The following is a 24428-nucleotide window of genomic DNA, read 5'->3' as shown; positions in this document are numbered from 1 at the left end:
TCCCCTCCCCGCCCCTCCCTTCTCCGCTCGCAGCGCCGCACCCGCGCAGTGTAAAAGCCACCGCCCACGGCTCGGCTGGGAGGAGGAGGGAGTGGAGCGTTACGGCAGCCGTCTGTACGACAGTGGGCTGCTTTTCGGCGCTCGGTGGCTCTTGACGGCGGAAGGAACAGCGGCGGGGGAGGGAGGACAACAAAGGGGTGTGAGGGCGGTGGCGGCGGAATGTGAGGGGTGGCGGCGCCGGGGGCGGCTCAGGTGAGGCGGGGGGGGGCACTGGGAGGAGGCCGAAGCGGGTGGGCTATGCTGCTCCCGCTCGCTCGGGGCTGCTCCCGCGGCAGGGAAGGCCGTGTGGAACGCTGCGGCCCGGGGTTGCTGGGGCCCGCTTCCCTCATGAACTGCAGCCGCCTCTACTGGGGGGGGGGGCTTCCCAACGGCCCCGGCACTGAGTTGCCCGCGGGGAGGAGCGGCCGTTTGCCCCGTAGTGCCGCGGGCTGCGTCTTTCTCCTGAGAGCAGGCAGCGGTCGGGGCTCAGTGTCGCCCCCTGGGCTGGGGGCTGCCGGGGCTGCGGGTCTCGAGGGCGAGGCGCGGCTGTGGGGAGCTCGCCTGGCTCCCGCCTGTTTGCTTGTTATATTGAAGCGCTTTAATTCGTAAGCAGAACGGCTCTGTTGGGTGTTAGCGGACTTCAAAAGTGGCCTACTCGAGAGTTCTGGAAGTTTTTAACTTAGTATTTAGGCTTATGTTGGAGTGTTTACAGATTATATGAATAGACATTTCTGCTTATTTTGAAGAAAAATGAAATTTGTTTTTGTGGTTAAAAATAATGTTGAGGCAAAGCCAGTGTTATGGGGCATAGTCCTCGGGGTTTGTGGTGAATGTTAAATGTGAAAAAACACACTGCTATAGTTTAATCAATGTGGCCCACAGTTGGAGGATATGGAGCCTTCATTTCTCACTGTAGATTGTTCTGCTGGAACATCCTTCTGCCTTGTGGTTCCATAAAGCTGAGCTGATGCAGGGGGGCTATGGAACTGCCTGAGAACTACAGGGAGTGCCTGTAAATCTTAATGATTTAAAAACTGAGATTGTATACTAAATGCTGTGGGCTTAATGCGAGTGCAGGTAGCTCTTCAGATGAGTGAAAGAACAATGAATATGCAGTCTGAATTTTCCAGCTGAGCTCACTTTCATCTGGTTTGTAATCAGTGAGCCAGTCTTGAAAACTTACCCCGTGGCTTCTCTTTCTGCGATAGTGCCCTGAAAGTTTCTGGGAGTTGTTTCATGTCAGCAGCAATGCATTTCTGGGATTTTATAGGTAATGCCGTGGGCTATAAACAAGCCTTTCTTTGGACTACTTTGCCTGTACAGCAAATCATGAGGAGTATTTCTGTAACAGATATGAATAGTCAAGGCTATGGCCCATGCATAATTAAGTTTGAGATAAATAATGCAGGAGTGTGATGTAGTGGCATTCATAAGACCCCCATGATCTTGTCTGCCTTAACTGAAGTGAGATGTTTTTTCTCTTTAGCAGGTGGAAAGAATGAAAGGAAGGAGGGATGGAAGAATGTTGAACTGTTTTGTTTGGTTGTATGATGGAAGGAAACAGGACGGAGAACCTCTGTAATAGATCTTTTGGATGGCTTCAGCGACAAGAGAATGATGTTAAACCATGGCTCTGGAAACTTTCTAATTGCTTTTCTGCTGCGGAGAAGACTTTGCCTTGTAGTGCGAAAACGGTAATTTTTTGGTTTATCAGCTATGCTTTTAGCAAACTGGTACAGAGCGGTATACCTGACTGCAGTGTTATGACTAAGAGAAGCAAATAGGAGGGCAGAAAAAGCAGACAGCAGTTACTGTGCTGGGAACAAGGTCTGCCCGGAAGCTTCAGGCCTTTAGTTGTGTCCACAGCTCTCTTCAGTTTTGGTGAAAAGCAAGTTTTGCTCGACTGTTTTTACTCTATACTCCCATGTTTGGAGTAGTATAAGTTATATTGTAAGCGTATAGGGTAGATTCTTGGGAGCTCCATGAAGCTGTTGCTGAAGAGGAAAGTACTCTCTGTGCTCCCAGATCTTATTGACTTGGAGAGAGATTTATTGTTTTCTGAATTAGATATGTATTGGTTCTGGATGCTGCTCTTAATGAATGTCTAATTATTTCTAGTTTCCTTTCTTCAAGTATTTGTTCTATAACAGTTCTATACTTTTAAGATATAGATTACTAAGGGTTAGCAGTAATAGTCTAACACCTGTTTAAGCAAGCAAGCTCCAGCAATTAAATAATGTTCATGCTTTTTCCACCTGTCTTTAGTTAAAAGGCAAGGGGGAGATGGGTGGACACATAAGTTATGTTTGTCCTCTCATGCTGAGGGTGCTAGGAGAGGAACTCCTCTAAATTCTGGAGCTAAGTGCATTAATACTTTGTGATAGATTTTAAGCTGTTCTTCAGTACATAAAATAGGGCATCAGGAAAGTAATGGCTTCAAATTTCAGTAACTCATTCCTCATCACTACATTGTAGGCAATGCACAGAGTTCAATTCAGGAAGTGAAAGTTGTTTCAAAGTACAAATCGAAAGCCTTGGAACAGCTGTATGCAGTTTGCTGTACTGACTTTCATTTCTGGTACTTCTCATAACCTTGCTTAGTTTTCATTGCAGTCTTTTTGTGTACATTTTGATAGCTTAGAGTAGACAAAAAGCATGCATATTATATACTATGTATTATATAGTTATTATGAAAATTTAGTTTTCTGTCTTCTTTCTCATACAGATTCTAATTTTTTGAGCTCTTAGTCTTTTAATGTATTACTTTGAAAACTTAGTCTATTCGAAATCATCAAAAGATGATTACTTTTGTACCTCCAAACTGTGGTTTTTTGTTACTTTATTTCATCCATTTGGTTGGCTCTTAGAGATTCTCTTTGCTTTGTATCTGTACAGTATTTCTCAAACTTAGCCAAACAGTTTCCTGCTTTTTCAAATTCTGTTTTTAAAGACCTGTTTCTGTTTGGCTTTCACCTCTTCATTTCTTTCCAAAACCCACTGGTACTTACATACCTCAGGCTGACATGTTTTATTTTACAACTGGTGCTGATATTTTACATGTTCAGACAGTGAGGTAAAGATAACATTTTTAAACAGTTCAAAATACGCAGTATTTACATTAAAACATTGTTTTAAACATTGTTTCTGAATGTAACCGAGTCTTCATTTTCCAGAAAGATTACATGGAGAACCAGAAAGGTGTTGTAGAATCGAAGGATGCTTCATCTCATAATGCTGGCTCTAAGTTATTTCCAGCAGTACCGCTTCCTGATGTTCATCCTCTTCAGCAACAGCAAATACAGCTTTCTCCTGGCCCGAAAGTAAGCTGCTGTGCTCATGGCTCTGACTCTTGTACTCCACAAATGCATTGTGGTGTTGGTGATGGTAGTGTGATTCACCCTGGCACAATATTAGACTCAAAAAGCACTGGGACGATTACTTGTCAAGTAGGGTCAGGATTTGCTTTCCCTTCTGCATCTTCACTGAAGAACCCTCCACCTAGAAGCAATTTGGCAGGTATTGCCAGTGAATTCCCTGGCATGTGCATAGAAAACAGTGTATCTTCCTATCAACATCTGCCCTGTTGTGGAAAACTTCATTTCCAGTCCTGTCATGGTAATGTGCATAAACTGCATCAGTTCCCAGCCCTTCAGAGCTGCACACCTTCTGGCTATTTTCCTTGTTCTGAATTCACAAGTGGGGCTACTGGCCGCTTGGACGAGCATATTGCACAGTCGGAGCTAACATCACATGTGTGCGCCAGCCCTTTGCACCTAAGTGTGGCACCTTCAGTTTGTTTAAAGGGCTCTCACTACTGCAGTGACTGCTTGAACAAGGTTTGTACACATCACATTTTTTGTTTATTAAGTGTGGTATATGGTTAATGTTGAAATGATAAAACTTGAACAGAATGCCAACTTCCTTGGGTTTCACTTTCCATCTTCCTTGTTGGTGGTGCATGGTTCACTTGTAGTAGAATCCCCTGGCAGGCTAGCTCTTTTTTCTGAAGCAACATCCAGCTTAATGAGAAGATGATACACAGTGTATCTGCAGTGTAATCAGAGTTTTGACTGAATTCAAAGGATGGTTGTCTCCTTGACAGCTCCAGATTTTCTGCAGTGGTGATTCAGAAAAGGCTAAATAACATTTAATGAGTGCCTTTGTGTACTGATTAGTAAGGATGCATTTGTAAGTAACGTGAAATATCTGAGGCTTTATGGGTGTCCTTATTTGGTTTGGTCCTAGTTCACTCATCCCATACCTGTAACTTACACTTCAGTACTAGCCTGGTACTCCTTAGAACTTGAAGTAATAGGAAATTCAAGTGAAATAATACTCAGTTTTGCCAGATGTGTTACTTGAAAACCCAGTTCACTGAAATGAAAGTATTTCTACATTAAATTTATAAAATTAAGTGGTGAAGTCAGTATGTTTTGATGAGAAGGTGAGAGTTGAGCCTTGCACTCTTAATTGTGTTGATTTCACATGGTAGATGTTTCTTAATATATTAGCACCTTTTGAAGATGGTGTGTCTTCATATGTGGAGTTAAATGAGGTCCTTCATTGCATTTGGAAAGCTGGAGCATAGTATGCTAGGAAAGACTCCACTGTATGAAGGATGCTTCCAGCCCTGATACTGCTGTTAAATAACTTGCTAGAGGAGTTTTGAACCTGCCTTCATTGCAGATGGGGAATTGAATGTTTTTAGCCTGAAGTAGCACATGTTTGTGTTTACTAAATATCAATTTTGTGAAACTGTCCCAACAGCCAACCAGAAACAGCCTAGTTGATGCTGCCAAAATCTGGCCAAATATTCCTCCACCAAATACGCAGACAGGACCTGTTTCTATCCCAATATGTAATGGCTGTGGAACCCAAGGAACAGGAAATGAGAAGAGTTTGCTACTAGCGAGCAGTCTTGGCAAATCACCACAGAAATATGGTAAACATTTGTTAGAAACTTGCACTTAGTAGCTGTCTTCCTTAAGAGAACCCAATGTAACAGTACTTAAATTGCACTGTTTTTTGGGGGGAACTTCTATAAAGTTATAGACTAAACTATAGATAATACCTTGTGTGTTTTGCAGCGCTGTAACTTAGATTCACCTGTTTTTAAAACCTGATTAACTTCCTATGTACTTCATAGTTTGCATGCAGTTTAGATTTTGACAACTGTATTTTTAAGATGTTAGAAACTAGAGAAAGAATTCTTAAATTTGAATTTCTTTTCTACTTACGTGTAAAAACAAGTTCTTTACCCATGCTTTAAAAAGATTTTCTTACTCTAGTGTCTGTTCCCTTTACAGATACAGTAGTAAAGGCATAATGTTTATACTTACTCTATAACCTTTTTAAGTGTAGATATGATGTGGGTTTTTTGTATTTGGGGGTTAAAATGACTTGTGTTAAACCTGTACAGGGTCTCCAGAAGTTGCAGTAGCAGGCCAAGTCCTGGAAAACCTCCCTCCCATTGGAGTCTTCTGGGATATTGAAAACTGCTCAGTGCCCACTGGCCGTTCAGCGGTAGCAGTTGTACAGAGAATTCGTGAGAAGTTCTTTAAAGGTCACAGAGAAGCAGAATTCATCTGTGTGTGTGACATTAGTAAAGAAAATAAAGAAGTTATTCAGGAGCTGAACAACTGCCAGGTATGAAGAAAGCATTACCCTATTGTACTACTTCAGAACGTGTATTTTAATTCAGTAATAAATGTATTTCTACATAGTATTATCTCATTGTATTTTCTTTCAAAACCATGAAAGTGGCATTAACCAGGAAACAAATGTTTTAACTTCAATTAGTGAATATTGTATTGGTTAATGAGGACTGTTGCAAACAAGTGGTATTGATTGGGATATCTCTTAACAATTTGCTTGTTCATCGATACCTTTTCTTGGTATCTGACTCTTTCTGTGCAGGTTTCTACTTCCCAAACTCTCACTCACAAACTTGCAGATGTGATAGTAAATTCTTTGTTACTGGATAGTATTAGTTTGACGATTTATCCTGTAAGATTAGCTTGTTTGTAAATATATGCTTCTGTGAGGTAAAATGAATTTATAAGAGTACTTAGCATGCTTGTCACTCATCTGTTTAAAAATGAGTTTGTGAAATATTTTTATATTAGTAGCATATACTCTTAACATATCCAAAGCATGTAAATTAAGTTGTTAACAAAGAATAATAGAAGTCATCCCCAAGACACTGCTGAGCAGCCAGCAGTGGAGCTCACTGCTCTTTAGAGCAAATTGGTATCTATATGTGTTGCAAATCAGCAGAAGCTGCAAGGGAAAGCTAGTAAATATTTTGTTGTTTTTTTTTAAATAAGTTTAATCCAGCATAAGTCACCTTCAAGCCTTTCTTGAGAGTATCTCTGCATTTCCACAGGTGACTGTTGCACACATCAACGCTACCGCAAAGAATGCTGCTGATGACAAACTTAGACAGAGTCTTAGGAGGTTTGCTGATACACACACTGCACCTGCCACTGTGGTTCTCGTGTCAAGTAAGTGCCAGCAGTGCTAATCTCTGACACAGAGTTCTCTTCTTCAGTAATACTTCTGCATGTGGCAGTCTCTCTCTTTTCTAACGGTAGTGTTTAGAACCAGCTTTATCTGAATTGCCTAATTAGAATTAATGATTTTATTGGCAGCAAGGGAAAAGTAGGCCCAGTAAGATGAGACCTTTTAAGTAAGCTATCACTGGAATCTGTCAAGTGTCTCTAGATAAACATTCATAATCATGCTTAATGGTAGACAGATTCAGTATGGACTTGAAGACACAATTGGTTTCTGCTTAAAAAGAGTAAATACTTCTTACTTAAAGCATTTGGAGAGTTATTCGTAGTATTGTAGCAACAGATAAAACAGCTAAATATACAAGCAACTCAACTATAATTGCTGTGTATTTTGGGTTCCTCCCTGAAGTTGTAATCTGTATTAAGCTAAACATTTCTTTGTTATGAAAATCTACAGTAGCAGTCAAGTACCTTGCTGCTAGGTTGCTAGACCTTAATACTGTAAGGAAGTCCAACTCTGAGGTGGAATGCAACTGCTGTTTTAAATTACATCTGTTGCAGTCTTGTTGCTGTTAGTGCTTTTTCATTGGAAGTATTTGGTTATGTGTAAAATCTGACAAGTGAAGTCTGGGCTTCTGTTTGTTTAATCCATGATTTGCACTTTTTCCAATGTGCTTTCTTATCTTGCTTGTCCCCCCCCCCCTCCTCCCCCAGCGGATGTAAACTTTGCTTTGGAACTCAGTGACTTGAGACATCGGCATGGTTTTCGGATAATTTTGGTACATAAAAACCAAGCCTCAGAAGCACTCTTACATCATGCTCATGAACTTGTTTGTTTTGAAGAGTTTATTTCAGACTTGCCACCAAGGTTACCACTGAAAATGCCGGTAAGGTTTTATGTTCTTAATTCAACAGACATTTCCAAGTGTCATATCCATCTTCCTCTATTCTAGAGGGAAAGGAGGCTTAAACTATGCATTCATTTTATAATGGACATGTTTGCTACGTATTCGACTTCTGTCTGTAACTTAGTTACTACTGCATATTTGTATGCTTTCTACCTATAAGAATAAAAGAATGAGATAATAAAAACCAAGTATCTTACTGAAGTACAACAGCAAGATCACATGCTTTTCACTAAATATTTTATTAGGTAACATATCTTACACATTTCTTTCACTGGCAGAAAGTAGGGTAAGAACTTAGCAGTAGATTAAGATAGCTTTGTGATGCTTTCTTAATAGAAACTGGCTTAGGGTTAGTCTTTTTTCCTCTCGGTAATGCTATCTGGATTTGCTGTGTTATCTTTGCTTAGCATATAGCTCTTTCAAAGAAAGAAAAGGTTTCCTTAACTGTGTTTATCTGTGTTTGTACACTATGTAGCATTCTTGGGTTCAGTTGGGCTCTGTTATCTGAAGAAGTAACCAGATATTGATCCACTGAGAGTTTGTAGTTTGTTTTCTTAAAACATGTTGCAGATGGAAGTTTCAGAACTTACCTTGGTATTAGTTTTCTAAATGAATTGAAAGTTGTAGAAATATTTCTTTTTCTTTTCACAAGGTAGAGCACATCAGCAGAATCAATGTAAAATATACTGTTCTGAAACAGCACATGAGTATTCTGACAAATTAAAAATCTTACTCCCTTGAAACAGGCATGCCATACATTATTGTATGTTTACAATCTGCCAACAAACAGAGACAGCAAAAGTGTCAGTAATAGACTCAGACGTTTGTCAGACAACTGTGGAGGAAAGGTCCTGAGTATTTCTGGAAGCAGTGCAATTCTCCGCTTTTTAAATCAAGAAAGTGCTGAACGGGCTTGGAAGCGAATGGAAAATGAAGATGTTTTTGGCAACAGGATTGTAGTCTCTTTTGCTCCCAAAAACAAAGAACTTAATGAAACAAAAAGCTCCAACTTTGTTGGAACTGAAAAAGTGAAGTCTCCCAAAAAAGTTAACAGGAGTACAAAGCTTTGTATCACCAACAAAGATGGAAGTGATCAGTCTTCTGGTACCAAAGGTTCTGCTGGGAGAGGATTACAGAGTCATGGATCAGTCATCAAACCTACAAATGTTAAAAGCTTACAGGTATCATTTTCTTCTGCCTTATTTAGTGTCCTTGCTTTCTGACGTGTTTTGAGGATTGCTTCTATTAGAGTTGTATTTTAACTTGTCACTCCTAGTTTATGAATAAACTAATGAATATATATCTCCTGTAGGAAGACATTATACCTGTGCTTGGAAAGCATGCAGTGAGTTTGAGGGTGATTTTTTTTTTTCCTCACACTACCTTGTTTTACTCCATTTAGAAATACTGTTGATATTTACTGAGTTCTGGATCTTATGGCAGTTTTGACTTCTGTTGTAGAATCATGAATCAGACTGGCTTGAGTTTGAAGGGACCTTGTAGATCTAATTCTGTGAGCAGTGTTGATCAGGTGGTGTTGAGTGTAACACTGAGTGATCAACTTATAGTTTTAAAGGACACAAGGACAAATAATACAGTGTAGCAAAAATATTACTTTAGTTCATTATTAACCATTTATTGCTTTCTGTCATAGAAAAATCAAATACCTCCTGCTTGAGGTTCCAATGACAGTCAAAGAATGAATTTAGCTTTTTGTCACAGGGAAAGGTTCTGGCAAGGAATGTGTGGTGCTTTTATGCTGACCTTTCTCCTATTCAATATAGGAGCTATGCCGTCTTGAATCGAAGACTATCAGTAGAAATACTGAAAACCATCAGGAACATCTACGAGAAATTCCTTCTCAGAATAACTCTCATGCAGCAGCTCCTGTATCTCTGACAACAAAAAAAAGTGGAGTTGGAGAATCATCCTGTAAAAGTAGTTATAAGTATGTTCAAAATTAACTACTAATGACACCTTTTAATGTGAATTGTGCAACATAATGAATTTTCTCTTTTTGTGTATTTGTAAATAGGAAAGAGACTTCTGTTTCCAGGAGCATGACAAATTCCCCTGTAGACAAAAAGGATAAAGATGAAGCTGTATTTCAAGTCAGCTATCCCTCTGCTTTCAGTAAGCTGACAGCCTCAAGACAACTCAGTCCTTTATTTGTATCTCAGAATTGCTGGTCATCTCGGTAAGTTATTTTTCTTATTTGGAAGGTGCACTGTGACCCACCAGTGCTAGGACTTTTCTGATCTCGGTATTACTTCTTGATACCTGCATATGGAATTGCCTATAGTAGACCCATTAATGTAGTAACAGTAACTCATGTGAATGCAAAAAGTTGTTATAGTGCTAGCTGACAGGATGGATATACCAGAGGTCAGCTTTTATCAGAAACTTAGTGAAAGTTTACATGAAATAATTCTAAAGCTGAAAAATCTTCATGGGTATTAGCCACCTTGTGTCTCTTTATTTCAGTGACATTTACATTCCTAGTATAAATTTTCCCAGGTCCATGAAGTTCTCCTGGAGGCTTAAATATGTTCTGTCTGTCAATTATTTTTAAATGTTTGCTCTTTGGTGTGTTCATAAAAAATGGTAGGAAGACCTCGAGTCAAATATATTAAATTGGGTCCCTTGGAAGTATCAGTTACTTTTTATCTTCATCATAGGAAATACTTACCTTGTTCTGGTTCTGTTTACATGAAATTTGTTTTGTGTGCATAAGTACATGTAGTAGGAAATTGCCTTCCAAGTGCTGTATCTGTGCTCTTGATGAGTGTTTCTTTGATCTGTTTCAGTATGTATATAAGAAATGTGCAGTAACTACTTCAGTTAACGTGTTTTATTTTACCCAGGAGTATGTCTCCAAACCTCTCAAATAGATCATCTCCACTCACATTTAATGTAGTAAATCATACCAGTGGTACAGACTGTCCTGATCCTTTTGCAAATGGTGCAGATATTCAGATCAGCAATATTGATTACAGATTGTCCAGAAAAGAGTTGCAGCAAACTTTACAAGAAACTTTCTCAAGACATGGAAAGGTAAAGGGTAAAATACTTTAAGTGTTTTTTATATACGTCATGTTTGTATCTCTATATTTCTGGCCTAGCTTTAGGTGAGTAGGAAAATATTAAAACTTCTACACAATGTGTTTTAACAAAGTTTGCTTATTCTCAAACAAAACAAAAGAAAACCAAAACAAAATATATCAGTAAAAGAAAACGGTACAAATGGAGATTGTTTGTAGTGATGCCAGTTGTGTGGTCTGCAGATGATGTTGTTCTGGCATTCTTTTCATACAGAAGATGGTGCCTCTTTTTTTAAAAAAAAAAAAAGTACCATGGTCTTACATAATGAGTCTTGGACAAGGCATGATTATTGTTTGCACTGTCATGTTGACCATGGCTTATCTTACTCTGTTCCCTTTTCCATTGAGTTTATTTCTTGGTAAAAGGAAGATTGATATGTTTTTTCAGCTTGGCTTAGGTTAATGTTTAAGGGTAAATGCATAAGGTTGTGTGTTTGTCTTTTTTTTTCCCCTTTAGGTAAAATGTGTTGAGCTCAGTCCTCATACAGACTACCAGTTGAAGGCTACAGTGCAAATGGAAAATCTGCAAGAAGCAATTAGTGCTGTCAACAGTCTTCACAGATACAAAATTGGCAGTAAAAGGATCCAGGTCTCATTAGCAACAGGAGCTGCTAATAAATCACTCTCTCTCCTTAGGTAATGAACGTTCCTTTAATTGCCATTGTGTCTTTTTAGTAATTAAGAGATTTAAAATACTGAATAAAAGAACTATAGGAAAACCGAGTAAAAATCTGTCTAATTACCTAGTGAATGTGCTAAGTACAACAAGGCTGGCAGTTTTCAGTTGAGCATTTTTACACTGCTTACACTTGGAGACCACACTTTTTCTTAGTAGGGTGCTTATGCTGGACTTCAATTACTATTTTCATAGTATTGTATGCCTCAGTGTACTTTTTGTGGCTGAATGAGAGTATAAATCTCGTATTTCTTTTCTCTGTAAGATGCATATGTGCATCTTCTTCCTTAAAGAGATGATTCGTTTTAAATCCAGTTGCTATTTCAGATCTGTTTTCTTTGTGGAAGATATTACTAGAGTGTAATGCTAGTGCAAATACATATTTTCTTTCTTACTGAAAGAAGGCATTAGAAAACTCTGGTGTATGGAGTGTTCTTCAGTTCTCTTGGTATTACATAACTTACAACTTTATTTCTTGCATTTTAGTTTATGCCAAATCGGAGTTCTTAATGTAAAGCTGTGATGTTACATTTTGTAGATACTGAAACTCTTACTACTGCCTTTTGAAAGATTCTGGTCCTTCAGAGATGCCAGCCAGATGAGTTACAAATAGATACTATTTGTACTCCACTGATGTGAAGTATTGTTTTCCCTTTCACCCCAGCACTGTGAAAGACGATTTGTCCTGTTATCATGCTTATAATTCGTAAGATAGATCTGTAAATATCTCCCAAACAGGGCCAAAGATTACATAGCTGTTTCTAATATTAACTTTATTTTTTGGTAACACTGCAAAACTTTTCTTACAGCTCAGAAACTGTCTCCATTCTTCAGGATGCACCTGCTTGTTGTCTGCCTATGTTCAAGTTCACAGAAATCTATGAGAAAAAGTAAGTTCTCAGTTGTTTTTAATTGGCATATCCCAGAAGAATTGAGTTTTGTGACCAGATACTGTAAACAGTAGAAACTAACCCAGTAGGTGATGTTTTGCTGTTAGGTGTTGCAGCATATCTGTCAAGAGCCAGTGACTGTGATACTGGCCTTTGTTAAAGGGTTATAGTTCTAGTGTTTTATTTTATTCATCCCCAAGTAGAAAAATTGGTTTGTACTGATCAGTTTCTGTAGAATTGTTTCTACAGTATTCCTGTTTTATAAGCATAAAATGCAAATTTATAATATACATTAACTTTTTTCTTTTAGATTTGGGCGTAAGTTGATGGTATCAGACCTGTACAAACTAACCGATACTGTGGCAATCCGTGACCAAGGAGGTGGGCGGCTGGTGTGTCTCTTACCCAGCAGCCAAGCCCGGCAAAGTCCCCTGGGATCTTCACAGTCACATGATGGTTCATCAGCAAACTGTAGTCCTATAATATTTGAGGAGTTGGAATATCACGAGCCTGTTTGTAAGCAGCATTGCCTGAATAAAGACGTTATGTAAGCTGTGTATAAAATACTACATAATACTATGAAGTACTTAAACAGCATTTTACATTAGCAGCTGTGTTAAAGTTGAGAAGGCTTTCATATAACATCTGTCATTATGTAGTTGTATTATAGTAATTAAGTTGGGCAGAAAATAGATAACTGAATTTTCTAGGTAGTTCTCATGGATCTGCCTTCTCAGTAACTTTGTACTCAACACAGCTGCCAAGCATGAATGCTACTTAGAAGCTGAAAGGTATGCTAACCTTCTGTTGTTATGTAGGGAAGGTTATACATACTTCTACTTGCTTGAAGATTACTATACAATTATGGCAAGAACTGATCTACCTTTGTCCTTTGGCTATCTTTAGTAAATCATCATTTATACTGGGCTGAAGACTTCCTCAAGCTGCATAATAAATCTTTCATTATATTCAACAGCAGCTGGGGTGTGCTACTGTTGTAGTTACTAGGTGTTCATTCGCCACTGGCTGGTATTTGTTGCTGTGCTGCTACGTGTTTAGTCAAATGGTGATAAAAATGAGGCCTAACTCATGTTTGTTTTCTGAAAACTTGCTATAGTTGACTCTTTAATGAAGAAAAGATTGGAGATGCTTGGGACTGTACTGTAACATTGTCATGCAGTATCTGTATTATGTTTACCATAGGTGTGCACAGTTATAGTATGCTCAACCTGAGACTGAATTTAAGAGGTTAATTCAATGCTTTTCTTATTACAGTGAACATGAGTTTGATCCAGATTCTTACAGAATACCTTTTGCAATCTTGTCTCTGAAGACATTTGCTCCCCAAGTTCACAGTCTTCTGCAGACCCATGAGGGTACTGTGCCTTTACTAAGGTAAAGTGGTTTAAATTAGGCTTTTGGTGTAAGGGCTGAAATCATAGTCTCTAAAACCTTATTGATGGCTGTTGTAATGCTCTTGAATCTGCTTGATGTGATTAAAGTCTCTAGGCCTCGTATGTTTGCCCTTATAGGAAATAAATTCCTTATAAAATTTTGAATTTAAGATCTGAGTGCAGAAATAGGTAAAATTCAAGGTGCATTTTTCAATACTCATTTTTATCAAGAGTTCTGTGATCTAATAAACTATTAAAGCCTTTTTCTCAGGAATAATAACGCTTTAAGACTGTTCTTACAGTAGTGTTTTAATGTATAATGGAAGCTTTCTTCTCTTTCCAAAGCTTTCCTGATTGTTATATGTCAGAGTTCAATGATCTTGAAATGGTGCCAGAAGGTCAGGGTGGTGTTCCTTTAGAACATTTAATTACCTGTGTTCCTGGAGTGAATATTGCTACTGCTCAAAATGGCATTAAAGTTATAAAGTGGATACATAACAAACCACCACCTCCTACCACAGGTAAACAGTTGTATTTATGATCTTTTTTTATGAACCTCTTCAACAATTATGCAAGTCATTTTATGCTATTCTTTTAAACTTAGTTTTAGCTTAATTTCCCTTTATTTTCTTGTTCTTTGATCTTTGTTGGAAATCTGCAAGGATTAGTGGAAGACTACTAATGGAAAGCTCAATAACAAACTTCTTTTTTTTGTAGATCCATGGCTTCTACGTTCTAAGAGCCCTGTAGGTAATCCACAACTTATTCAGTTCAGTAGAGAAGTGATAGATCTACTTAAAAGCCAGCCATCCTGCATCATACCTGTCAGTAAATTCATCCCAACATACCATCATCACTTCGCAAAACAATGCCGTGTGTCTGACTACGGATATTCCAAGTTAATGGAGTTGCTGGAAGCAGTGCCTCATGTCCTGCAGGTGAGTTATGTGGCACTGCTCCTCTGTTTCAGAGAACTGTACTTGTACATTGAACTTTCTGAAATGAGTACGTTGCTGGTTGTTATAGGATTTATTATGTTATAGAATTTCTTGTCAACCTTGGAAAAAGATGGTAATTGAACCTTGGAGGATAACTGCTTCCTTTTTTAAAAAAAAGTTCTATTTCATCTTTGTTCTGGGGGAAGGTTGGGAGAGTAACTGTGGAAATTAACAGTTTATTCTAATCTCTAGTAGAAAGTTTAAAGCTTCTTTAATCTGTGTCTAGAGCTTGGGTAAGGAAGTTGCAGTTGTGCTGTTAATTATAAGAACACAGCAAGCATTGGAGTGCCAGTGAGTTAGTCTGTGTAACTTGTGGCTTGAGAGATGTTGGTGTGAAGTAACACAGTATGTAGCCTTACGTTAAAAAAACTGTGACCATATTTTGTCTTGAACACCAGTTGGTGTCCGAACCAGGGCTTTTAAATAGCCAATTAATCATGTGCAACAACTACAATAGCACTCATGGAGGAAGTAATTATTGGTGGCATGTACTTCCATACATGAAGTATATGGCTTCACAGGGTTGCCTTTGAAGACGTTCTCTTTATCCTTTTTATCTTTTTTATTTCTAGCCTACCTATATTAGAATTGTCTTCTAACAGTCTTTAGTATTCTATATATGTTTTTATGAGAAGTGATCAGAGAAAATTTTCTTTCAGATTCTTGGTATGGGTTCCAAGCGCTTGTTAACTCTAACGCACAGAGCTCAAGTGAAACGCTTCACTCAAGACTTACTGAAGCTTCTGAAATCCCAGGCCAGTAAGCAAGTTATTGTAAAGGAATTCTTACAAGCTTATCACTGGTAAGTTATCTTTTGACTAAACAGAAAGAAATAGGCATGCCTCTACAACTGGGGATCAGCGCTTTTAATCTTAAAATATTCCATCTTTGCTGTAATGTGGAATTTCAAGCTTCTAATTAAAATTAAAAGCTCTGCTAGACTGTACTGCTTTACTTAAGCTCTAGGTTTATTTAACTTGTTCAAAGCTTAAAATAGATTATTTCATTAATTGTATTTTAAGCTGTGAGGTTGAATTTAAGTAAGTGGGTTGTAATAATTTTATAAAATGAGCAGTTATGGAAAGATGTAGTATTAGTCTTGAAAATATGAAATAAGTAGACTGACGATATACTAATTTTTAATCAGATCTAGCAATGGCACAAGAATGAGCATGAGTAATAGCTGTCTTACTACTACCAGGAGTTACATTCTGTTCTAGTATAGTTTAAAAACAAAACACAAAAACAACACAGAACAAAGAAACCCAACCAGGTTTATTTTTTAGGGTGTTCTGTGTATAAATTTTTCTTCCTCTGAGGTTAGAAAGCAGCACATCACATGCTATGATGAAACCATAACATCTTGGCACTCTGTGTGGTCTACTTCTGCAAATATGCTTCTGTGCTGTGTAGCAATTCTTCCTTTTTGGAAATGCCCACTTCTGGTTATTTTTGCCATTAAAAGAAATGTATGTTACTGGTTGCTTCTTAATCTACTAAATGTTTATCTCCCTTATGGTCAGATCTGGTGATTTCTTGAAATGTTTCTGTCTTCAGTAAATTCTTGTCAATCTGAGGGAAAAGAGGTAGGGGAAGTAAAATACCTTTTAGTACACTGCATAGTATTGTGAACCTCAGTATGGTGTTTTTGAAGACAAGTAGTCTCTGCCTTCTCTTGATCTTACCTTGTTTAAGAACAACATGCATTTTAATTAAGAAAATACAGACTGCTGAAAATGTGACCATATATGGTATGATTATGTATTCTTAAATTGTTTAGTCAAGTAATCAAGTTCAAGTTGTCTATTGTCGTTTTTCACTACTAGTGTAACGAGTCCAGTTTCTTCAAGGAGCTTTCTCTTCTAGTGGCATGTAAGCCATTGGTGTAACCTTTTTATTTTTCTGGTTATAATGGATAACTTGATAACAATGCATTTTTCCTTTTCTTCGTATACTAGTATTATTAGTAACATGAAGATTATGCCTGTCTTGTTAGGATCTGAGGTTTATCTAATACCATCCTACTGTATGTTATCTCAAAACTTTCACATTTTTTGGCCTACAGAGAGTGTATTAAAATTTGTTATACTATTCTTATAAACATTCAGGTGTTTCTCTAAGGATTGGGATGTTACTGAGTATGGAGTGTGTGAACTGGCTGATATAATATCAGAAATTCCAGATACAACTATCTGTTTGTCACAGCAAGATAATGAAATGGTAATTTGTATTCCCAAGAGAGGTATGTCAGTGTACTTATTACTGTTGTAAAAGAAATTGTTCTTGGAATATTTCAAAACTGGGTTAAGTGAAACATAGTGATGCTGATTTTTTTTCTTTTGTTGATGTTTCTACTTTTACAACTATCCCCATAACTATAAGGAAGCTATGAAATTATAAAAATAGAGAATGTTCTATAGGAAACAACATTTCTTTATACTACAAAACAGTAGGAAAGCAGATAATAAAAGCAAAATAACACTGCTACTGCTGCATGTAGTTACGTTTTCTGTGGCGTGATTGAAGACTGTATTTGCTATGCAGAAATAACCAGCTCTGAAATATTTTGCTCATAAAGAAACTAAAATACTGATCACCCACTTGTTTTGGGTTTCCCATATGTAATTTCAGGACTTTTCTTTAGTGTTATAAGAAAACATGACCTGGTATGATGTGAGAAATCTGAAAATCACCACATTTTATTACTATGTTCTATTGCATTTCAAAGTGGTTTGGTACATAGCTATAGCTTGATTTTTTTTCTGATTTTAGAACGTACGCAGGAGGAAATCGAAAGAACCAAACAATTTTCTAAAGAGGTGGTGGACTTACTGCGCCATCAGCCCCATTTCCGAATGCCCTTCAGTAAATTTATTCCTTCTTACCACCACCATTTTGGTCGTCAGTGCAAACTTGCTTACTATGGTTTTACAAAACTACTTGAACTCTTTGAAGCCATACCAGAGGTGTTGCAAGTAAGTTCTACAATCCTGAGCTATATTAAATGTTTAGCTGATAAGATCTGCACAACTGTTTGTTACAGCAGAAGTTTACTTCAGTTTAAGTTGAACTGTGTGCTTCTAATGCTAGCCAGCTGTTTGTAAAACTTTGATATAGCTATCTTAGTATGAACTGCTCCTAAGGTTTAGCATGTTGAGGTTAGTTTTAAGAAATTCAGATTGTGCAAACTATATTACATTTGCAAAATTCAGTGCATCAGGGCTAGATTTCATTCAGATTGTTTAATCTTGCTTAAAGTTAGCTGTTGTCTGCTTTGTTACTTCAGAAGCTATGCTGCTTTTGCTTACTGGTGGTCTTTTGCTTACTGTGGTTATCTTACAAGGTAGTTGAGCCCTACTACGTAGCTAATGACCATCTGCAATCACTGAATTTTAGTTGCAGATGTTTTTTTCAGTCAAATGAGGTAACTCACTTAACAGAATGCAATCTTGGCTTGTAGGTATTGGAATGTGGGGAAGAGAAAATTCTCACGCTCACAGAGGTGGAACAAGTTAAAGCAGTAGCTGCCCAGTTTGTTAAACTGCTGCGGTCTCAAAAAGACAACTGCCTAATGATGTCTGATTTACTGTCAGAGTACAGTAAAACGTTTGGATATACGCTGCGTCTTCATGACTATGATGTTAGCTCAGTTCCAGCTTTAATGCAAAAACTTTGTCATGTTGTAAAGGTAATGCTCTGTCTTTGTAGTTTATCCTTTAAAAGAATATATAATATGTGAAGTATTTCCATCTCTATACTTATCTCAGTGTCGTTATGATGTACTTTGCAAATTATTTCATTAAATTGAGGGAGAATTCTAACGGAATTTAAAATGTATCTTCAAAAATCCTTTGTTCTTGCTGACTTTTTTGGGGGAAATTCATCCACATCTTAAGTTTTTACTCGTTTGAGTAATTTAAACAATAGAAATTGTCTTTTCCCACCTGATTCAGCTATATAAAAGTAGTTATTTTCCACAATGATAGATCTCAGCCTCTTGCTGTTTTGTACTTGATTTTTTTTATATGTTTGTTTGAGGCTTTGACTCTAAAATGCCTCTAAAATAACTCTAAAATCTTGTATGCCTGTAGGAGAGGAAGGTAACAGCTGTGTAGATACAGATGCATTTTCTTAGTTACTTCCACACTTATTTCAGCAGCTGGTGATCAGGCTGGAGCTTAGCCAGGTTAAGTTGGCATGGAACAAAAAATGGAATTGTCTGTGTGGACAAAAATTAGTATTAAAATTTTGTATTTAAGTAAATTCTGTGTGGTGTTAGGTTTATCATGTGTTTAACTGGAGTAGTATCAGATACTGGTATGGATCATGTGATGTTGTTAATTTAGGGATCTTTCCCATCCCAAACTCAATTACAAATCATTTTTATAGGTGGTTGACACAGAGTCTGGCAAGCAAATTCAGCTGATTAATAGAAAATCTTTGCGGACTCTCACTGCCCAGTTACTCGTCTTGTTGATGTCTTGGGATGGAGCATCCTTTCTTTCTGTTGAACAACTTAAACAGCACTATGAAACAATCCATAGTACTTCTCTTAATCCATGCGAATATGGATTTATGACCTTAACTGAGCTCCTGAAGAGTCTCCCGTACTTGGTTGAGGTATGAACACTCTATTTCCTTCTGCTATGTTACACTTCTAAAAGGGTGTGTTATTACTAGAGGTTATGTAAACTTGCACTCATGCTTTTTTCTTCTTCTGATAGGTTTTTACCAATGGTGCAGAGGAAGAATATGTGAGACTTACAAATCTATACATGTTTGCAAAGAATGTGAGGTCCTTACTTCACACTTACCATTATCAGCAGATTTTTCTTCATGAGTTTCTGGTTGCATATAGCAAGTACACAGGAGAGGTGCTGCAGCCCAAAGCATATGGATGCAATAACTTAGAAGAGCTCTTGGGAGCAATTCCACAGGTGTGGAAAATTGTTTTGTACAGTTACATCTTGATTTCTGCATGAGCTAAAAATAGTTAAAGCAGCTGATGATTCTGGTATTTGGTGAGAATTATTGGTATAATAATATTCTCCAAGTGGACTTTTACCAGTAGTATTTTTAGTAGCTTCTCAAATCTTGGTTATGTAACTTTTAGAAATTGTTTTCATCACATTCTGCTTAAGAATTGTTCCCAGTCAGATCACAAACATTCTTGGCATCTGTATCAAATCAGAATTCACTTTTCTTTTAATGAGGAACTGTACAGTACTGAGCTTAAGCAAAAAGCTGAACATAGGTTGTTGCTTTCAGGAGTGAAAAGCAATGGCAGTTGTCACAAGAATCATGGAATTTTGCTGTGGTATCTTGTTGTCCTTGCATTTAAGTGTTCTAGGTTAATTTTGTGACCCAGTTCATGGCTTTTTTTAGTAAACTAATCTTTAGGGAAAGTAACAAAGTGGAAATTCCTTCTAGTTCCGTGATTTGCCTTTCATCTTTGGCAAGAATTATTTTGACGAAGCTTTTACTTATGTAGTGTGGTACAAATTAGCAACATGATTTAGTTTACTATTAAAAATTTCATTGTAAGGATGGATGAAGGCAGTGAGTAAACTGTTCTGGGCTTTGAGGCTAGGATGTGCTGATAATTCTACGTTTTTCTCTACAGGTGGTCTGGATTAAAGGACATGGCCATAAGAGAATTGTGGTACTGAAAAATGATATGAAAAGTAAGTCACTTCAATTTTGAGCCAGTATCTTAGTTTTCTTTTTTCTTTCTTTAAGAGGTGACTTCAGTAAATGAACCAAACAAACTTGCCTTTTTGTAGCTCGTTTTAGCTCACCTAGTTTTCCCCTTGCTGATCATGTGGATGATCATGGAAATCAACTTGATGACCATAATGGACATATTATGGAGACCCCAGGATCAACTTCATCAATGGAATTAAGTCTAGGAACACCTAGCAATGGTAATGCAAAATTGATTTGTATAAGAAATTGCTTATCTTTAGGGAAATAATCAGAGTAAGGAAAGCAGCATGGGGAAAGCTGTGTGAGTTAGTAGATAAAATGTTTTCTGGTTTGAAAGCTGTTGATCTTGTCCCAGGGCGTATAGTTAGGTATGTGTCCTTTTGATAAGAGCATCTGTTGTTCTCAGCTATCAGCATGTATATTGCCACTGCAATGTTGTTTTCTGTGGATTTTAGTGGAAGTTTCATCAGTCTGTATGGGATAAAGCTAATGAGAAGCTGGTCAGTAGTGGTTTCTGCTAGGGCTGTTTTTTTATGTTCATATTTGCTAATTCTCATGGCAGTCCTGTTGGTGCTAGTCTGACTCCTAATGAAAGAACTAGGATATACTGAGCTCATAGTCTGCCTTGCAGTGGTCTCTAGTTCTTCAGCCCAGGGGTAATAAAAGAACTTGAGGTGGTTCTTGAGGTGTCGAAGTCTAGACTTGCGTGTTTTAGTAAGAGCAAGTTACTTTATTTTGAAACCTTTGACTTAATTTCCACATTTAAGCGTTGGTATGTAAATAGCTGTTAGGATATCAATAGCTCTGCAGGGGAGTTGTCTGATAAGTGGCCCTTCTCTGTTCCTCAGCTATGTTTGTTACTCAGGTTTGGCAAATACCAGATTTTGCTCTAGGGGTGTACTTACTCAGGCAAGCACTAAGTGTAATATAGTTTTGCTTTGTCTGTTGTATTGTAATTAGTTTAGTTAGATGTTTTTCATCCTAACAAAGTGATGTTAGCATGTGACATAACTCCTAAATCATCACATTTGAGGAATTTGCATTTACCAGCTCTAAAGTAGCAATACCTTCACAGCTTACAGATAACTTGAAAGACGTTCCCTTATTTTTGTAGCTCCTAATCAAACTGAGCAAGAACTTCTTTGCCTCACAAATACATCTCCTGTTGACCTCTTGTGTGAGCCAGTTCCTTCCTGCTTACCATCTCCCCAGCTGAGACCTGATCCAGTGGTTCTTGAGTCTGCTGACCTAATTCAGTTTGAGGAACGTCCTGTACCTCTCTCTGGTAGGAGCTTACTCGCCTATCTTACATTACTTATTGTGATGGCTCATATAACCTAGAAAACAGAACATAAGTCTATATATCCTACAGTAATGGAGGTGCTGATGCCTTCTGTCAGATGCTTTTGATTATTGACAATAAGTGGCCTTTAGTGATGCTCTAGGATGACTTTTATAGGCACCTTATACCTCCACCACTAAAACTGCATTTTGCTGACCTGTAGCAGTCTTTTTTACTCAGTGACTTCATAGGTCTTTTTGAGCACTGACAGCCTTAATTTGAAAATTAAATTAAACCTCAGAAATAGTATGCAGTACAAACAGAGCATAAAGCAAATGTCACACCAGTTGCAGAGATGAACATGACATACTTCCTGGTTTCATGTCAGGCCAACAAGTTTTTAAACAATTCTCTGGTAGTAGGTAATTAAGTATTCCCCTTTCCCAAGAACAGCGCATTAATAAGTTGAATTGCTTTACTTATTTTAGAGATGATGATTTTAACAGAAGAAGAAAAACAAAAAATTGTTACCACAGCTCAAGAGAAATTGACCTCTGGTTCTGTGGCATCTAGCACTGCAGAGAATACTTCAGTGCCTCCCCGTCACTCCTCTGAAACACAACTAAACAAGGAAGCAATGGACAGCCCAGCCAAAAAGCAACACAAAAACAAGGTGAAATTGGCAGCAAACTTCTCACTTGCACCTGTAACAAAGCTTTAACTCTTTCTTTGAGTGTGGAAACAAACACCTAAGAACTCTGCACAAAGTCAAGCTATTTGCTAGCCCTCATGTATTTTAACGAAAGGCCTAGAAGAATCAGTTTGTATTTAAGTGTGTTCTGTGAAGATTTTGTTCCTCTTACACTGAACGCAGCTACTAGCAGAGTGGAATTTTTTCTATTATTTTGAAAAAAAAAATCCAGCATTCATTAAATTATTCTTAAATTTTACAGTTTTTCATAAATGTGTGTTCAGTAAGAGCAAAACATGAATTGAACTAAAATGGAACAGATTTTATTTTCCTTAAGCCTCGTTGGTGGTGTAATCATACATGTAGCATATTACACTCTATAGGCTGTTGCTTACTGGTATTGTTTCAGACAGTATTAATGCATGATCTGTCTTTCAAAAGCCTGTTAAGAAGTTTTAACTTGCTGACCTGCAGTGACAAGAGTGATGGAGTTGATTGTCCTCCAGGGGAGAAATGTGTTCTCTGCCCTTTCAGATGACTGGTAGCTGCATTGTAAGTCCTGGGTTAAAGATGTCTGTAGAAGATTATGTGGACTCTTTTGTAAAAACTTGTTTTAAATATTTTCTGTATTTCTCAGTTCCATTTAGGAGCTTCCTAGGACACTGATGTTTTAAGCTTCCCTTTTATGTTTAGTTCCTGTCTGGCATGGATTTGGTTAAGGAAAAGACTGTCTTGGTGTCATGAGTTTGAGATACAGACACACATTTTATTGTGTCTAGTAATGAAGTTAAGATGATTCTGATATTTCTGAAATATGCATTGAATGCATAAATGACAGATAGTGGAGCAGGTCCTGTTAAAATGTCTTGTGCTGGAAGGTATTGATGCTATTTTCACCTGTAAGGAAAGTTCTAACTACACGTGGAAAATCTAAGGTTGTTCTGCTTAACCTTGTTTTCAATTTTTAAGCATCTTTTGTAAATGGGAAGCTTATTCTTCAGTGTGCATCTTTTAGCTGTGTCTGTTTTTATTCTAAAACTTACTCCTTGTGTTGGAAGCTTTTTTCAATTTGTGGTATCTTGTGTTGGCGTTTCAAAGGGCCAGATTTGGAAGAGAGATTAAGCCAGTGGATGACCTCAACTCTAGTTAGCAGTGTGTGAGACTTCATACCCATACCGGGTAACCATGGCATTTACAATGGGTTGTATTTGCCAGGCAGCAAATAAATTGCTTGATGTATTGAAAGAACCTATACCAGAGGGATCCCACTGGCCAACTTGGTTTTTTTTTTAAGATGGATTCTATTGTAATATGTAAGGAATGAACATGGGCTCTAATTTTTCAGCCAACAACAGGAAATGCCACTGAATATAATGGCTATAGACAGAATTTTACTAGTTGGATTTTGTTATAAAATCTTTTAAATTTAGACTCATTACCTGTAGTAAATTTATAGCCATTGTGAATGCAGAGAAACACTTGGAAGTTTTTCTGAGCATTGTGGCACAGTATCTGGGTCCTTAGTAAATCTCTGCAGACATCCTGCTGTAGAAAGTGAAATTTACAAGTAAGCTTTCTTGGAATGCTTTTAATAAGTTTGAGTTAAATGCAAGAATATCTGCTTTCACCTTACGTTTGATAAAGTTGATGCTGAGCACTTAAATTTTTGTTTCAGGTGAACATAGGTTGGAGAAAAATATTTTCATAAATTGCAGCTCCAAGTTACCTAAGATACTGAAGAACCAGTTCTTTGGTGCTTCAGGGAATAAGATGATATTTGTCAAAGTGAGTCTGGTTGTTAAACCATTTATGGAGGTCAGCATTATCTTTTCTGGGTTTATGTGATTCTGATGAAATTGCTGTTTGAAAGTAATAGAATAATACTTTTGAGAAGTTGTGTTCATAGTGTAACAAAATAGCTATTTGAATTGCAATATATTTTTTTATCCAAAGGGTTAAATGAATGATGTGACTTACAGATTTAAAAGTATTACAACCATGAAGTTCTTTAACAATTAAATGTACTGCTTCAAATTCATGTCTGTTTAAAAAAAGAGAAAAATGTCACTGAAGCCCTCAGTTTATGCACTATCTTTTCTTGGAGTGGGAGGGAGAAATTCTTTTCTTAGCTGTCTACTTTGTTTGGACACTTTATTTTGTGGCTCAAGTGCTGTTTTGTGTGTTGGGACCAAACAAGTTGTGTCAATAAAATTTTCAAGCAAGCATAA

The 24428-nt window shown here is 37.5% G+C and overlaps 1 protein-coding gene across 5 annotated transcripts in view; it reads left to right on the top strand.

Annotated features, from left to right (window-relative positions):
• MARF1 (meiosis regulator and mRNA stability factor 1) overlaps window positions 1–24428 on the top strand; it is a 27596-nt gene extending 3168 nt beyond the window's left edge. The window contains exons 1-27 of one of the 5 annotated variants that reach the window (NM_001396515.1): window positions 98–252; window positions 1526–1733; window positions 3213–3875; window positions 4807–4981; window positions 5459–5685; window positions 6425–6542; window positions 7269–7441; window positions 8209–8643; window positions 9247–9410; window positions 9498–9659; window positions 10327–10516; window positions 11021–11199; window positions 12049–12129; window positions 12440–12676; window positions 13405–13524; window positions 13869–14044; window positions 14241–14461; window positions 15181–15323; window positions 16630–16763; window positions 17294–17496; window positions 17982–18209; window positions 18911–19141; window positions 19246–19458; window positions 20145–20205; window positions 20305–20445; window positions 21342–21512; window positions 21998–24423. In NM_001396515.1, coding sequence (NP_001383444.1) covers window positions 1587–1733; window positions 3213–3875; window positions 4807–4981; window positions 5459–5685; window positions 6425–6542; window positions 7269–7441; window positions 8209–8643; window positions 9247–9410; window positions 9498–9659; window positions 10327–10516; window positions 11021–11199; window positions 12049–12129; window positions 12440–12676; window positions 13405–13524; window positions 13869–14044; window positions 14241–14461; window positions 15181–15323; window positions 16630–16763; window positions 17294–17496; window positions 17982–18209; window positions 18911–19141; window positions 19246–19458; window positions 20145–20205; window positions 20305–20445; window positions 21342–21512; window positions 21998–22230 — 5226 coding nt within the window. In that variant the 5' untranslated portion in view covers window positions 98–252; window positions 1526–1586 and the 3' untranslated portion in view covers window positions 22231–24423. 5 annotated transcript variants of the gene reach the window in all.

Source organism: Gallus gallus, chromosome 14 (genome assembly GCF_016699485.2).
Source record: "Gallus gallus isolate bGalGal1 chromosome 14, bGalGal1.mat.broiler.GRCg7b, whole genome shotgun sequence".
NCBI classification, from domain to species: Eukaryota; Metazoa; Chordata; class Aves; order Galliformes; family Phasianidae; genus Gallus; species Gallus gallus.
Note: the sequence above shows the minus strand (reverse complement) of the source record. Positions and strands in the feature narration are given on the sequence as shown.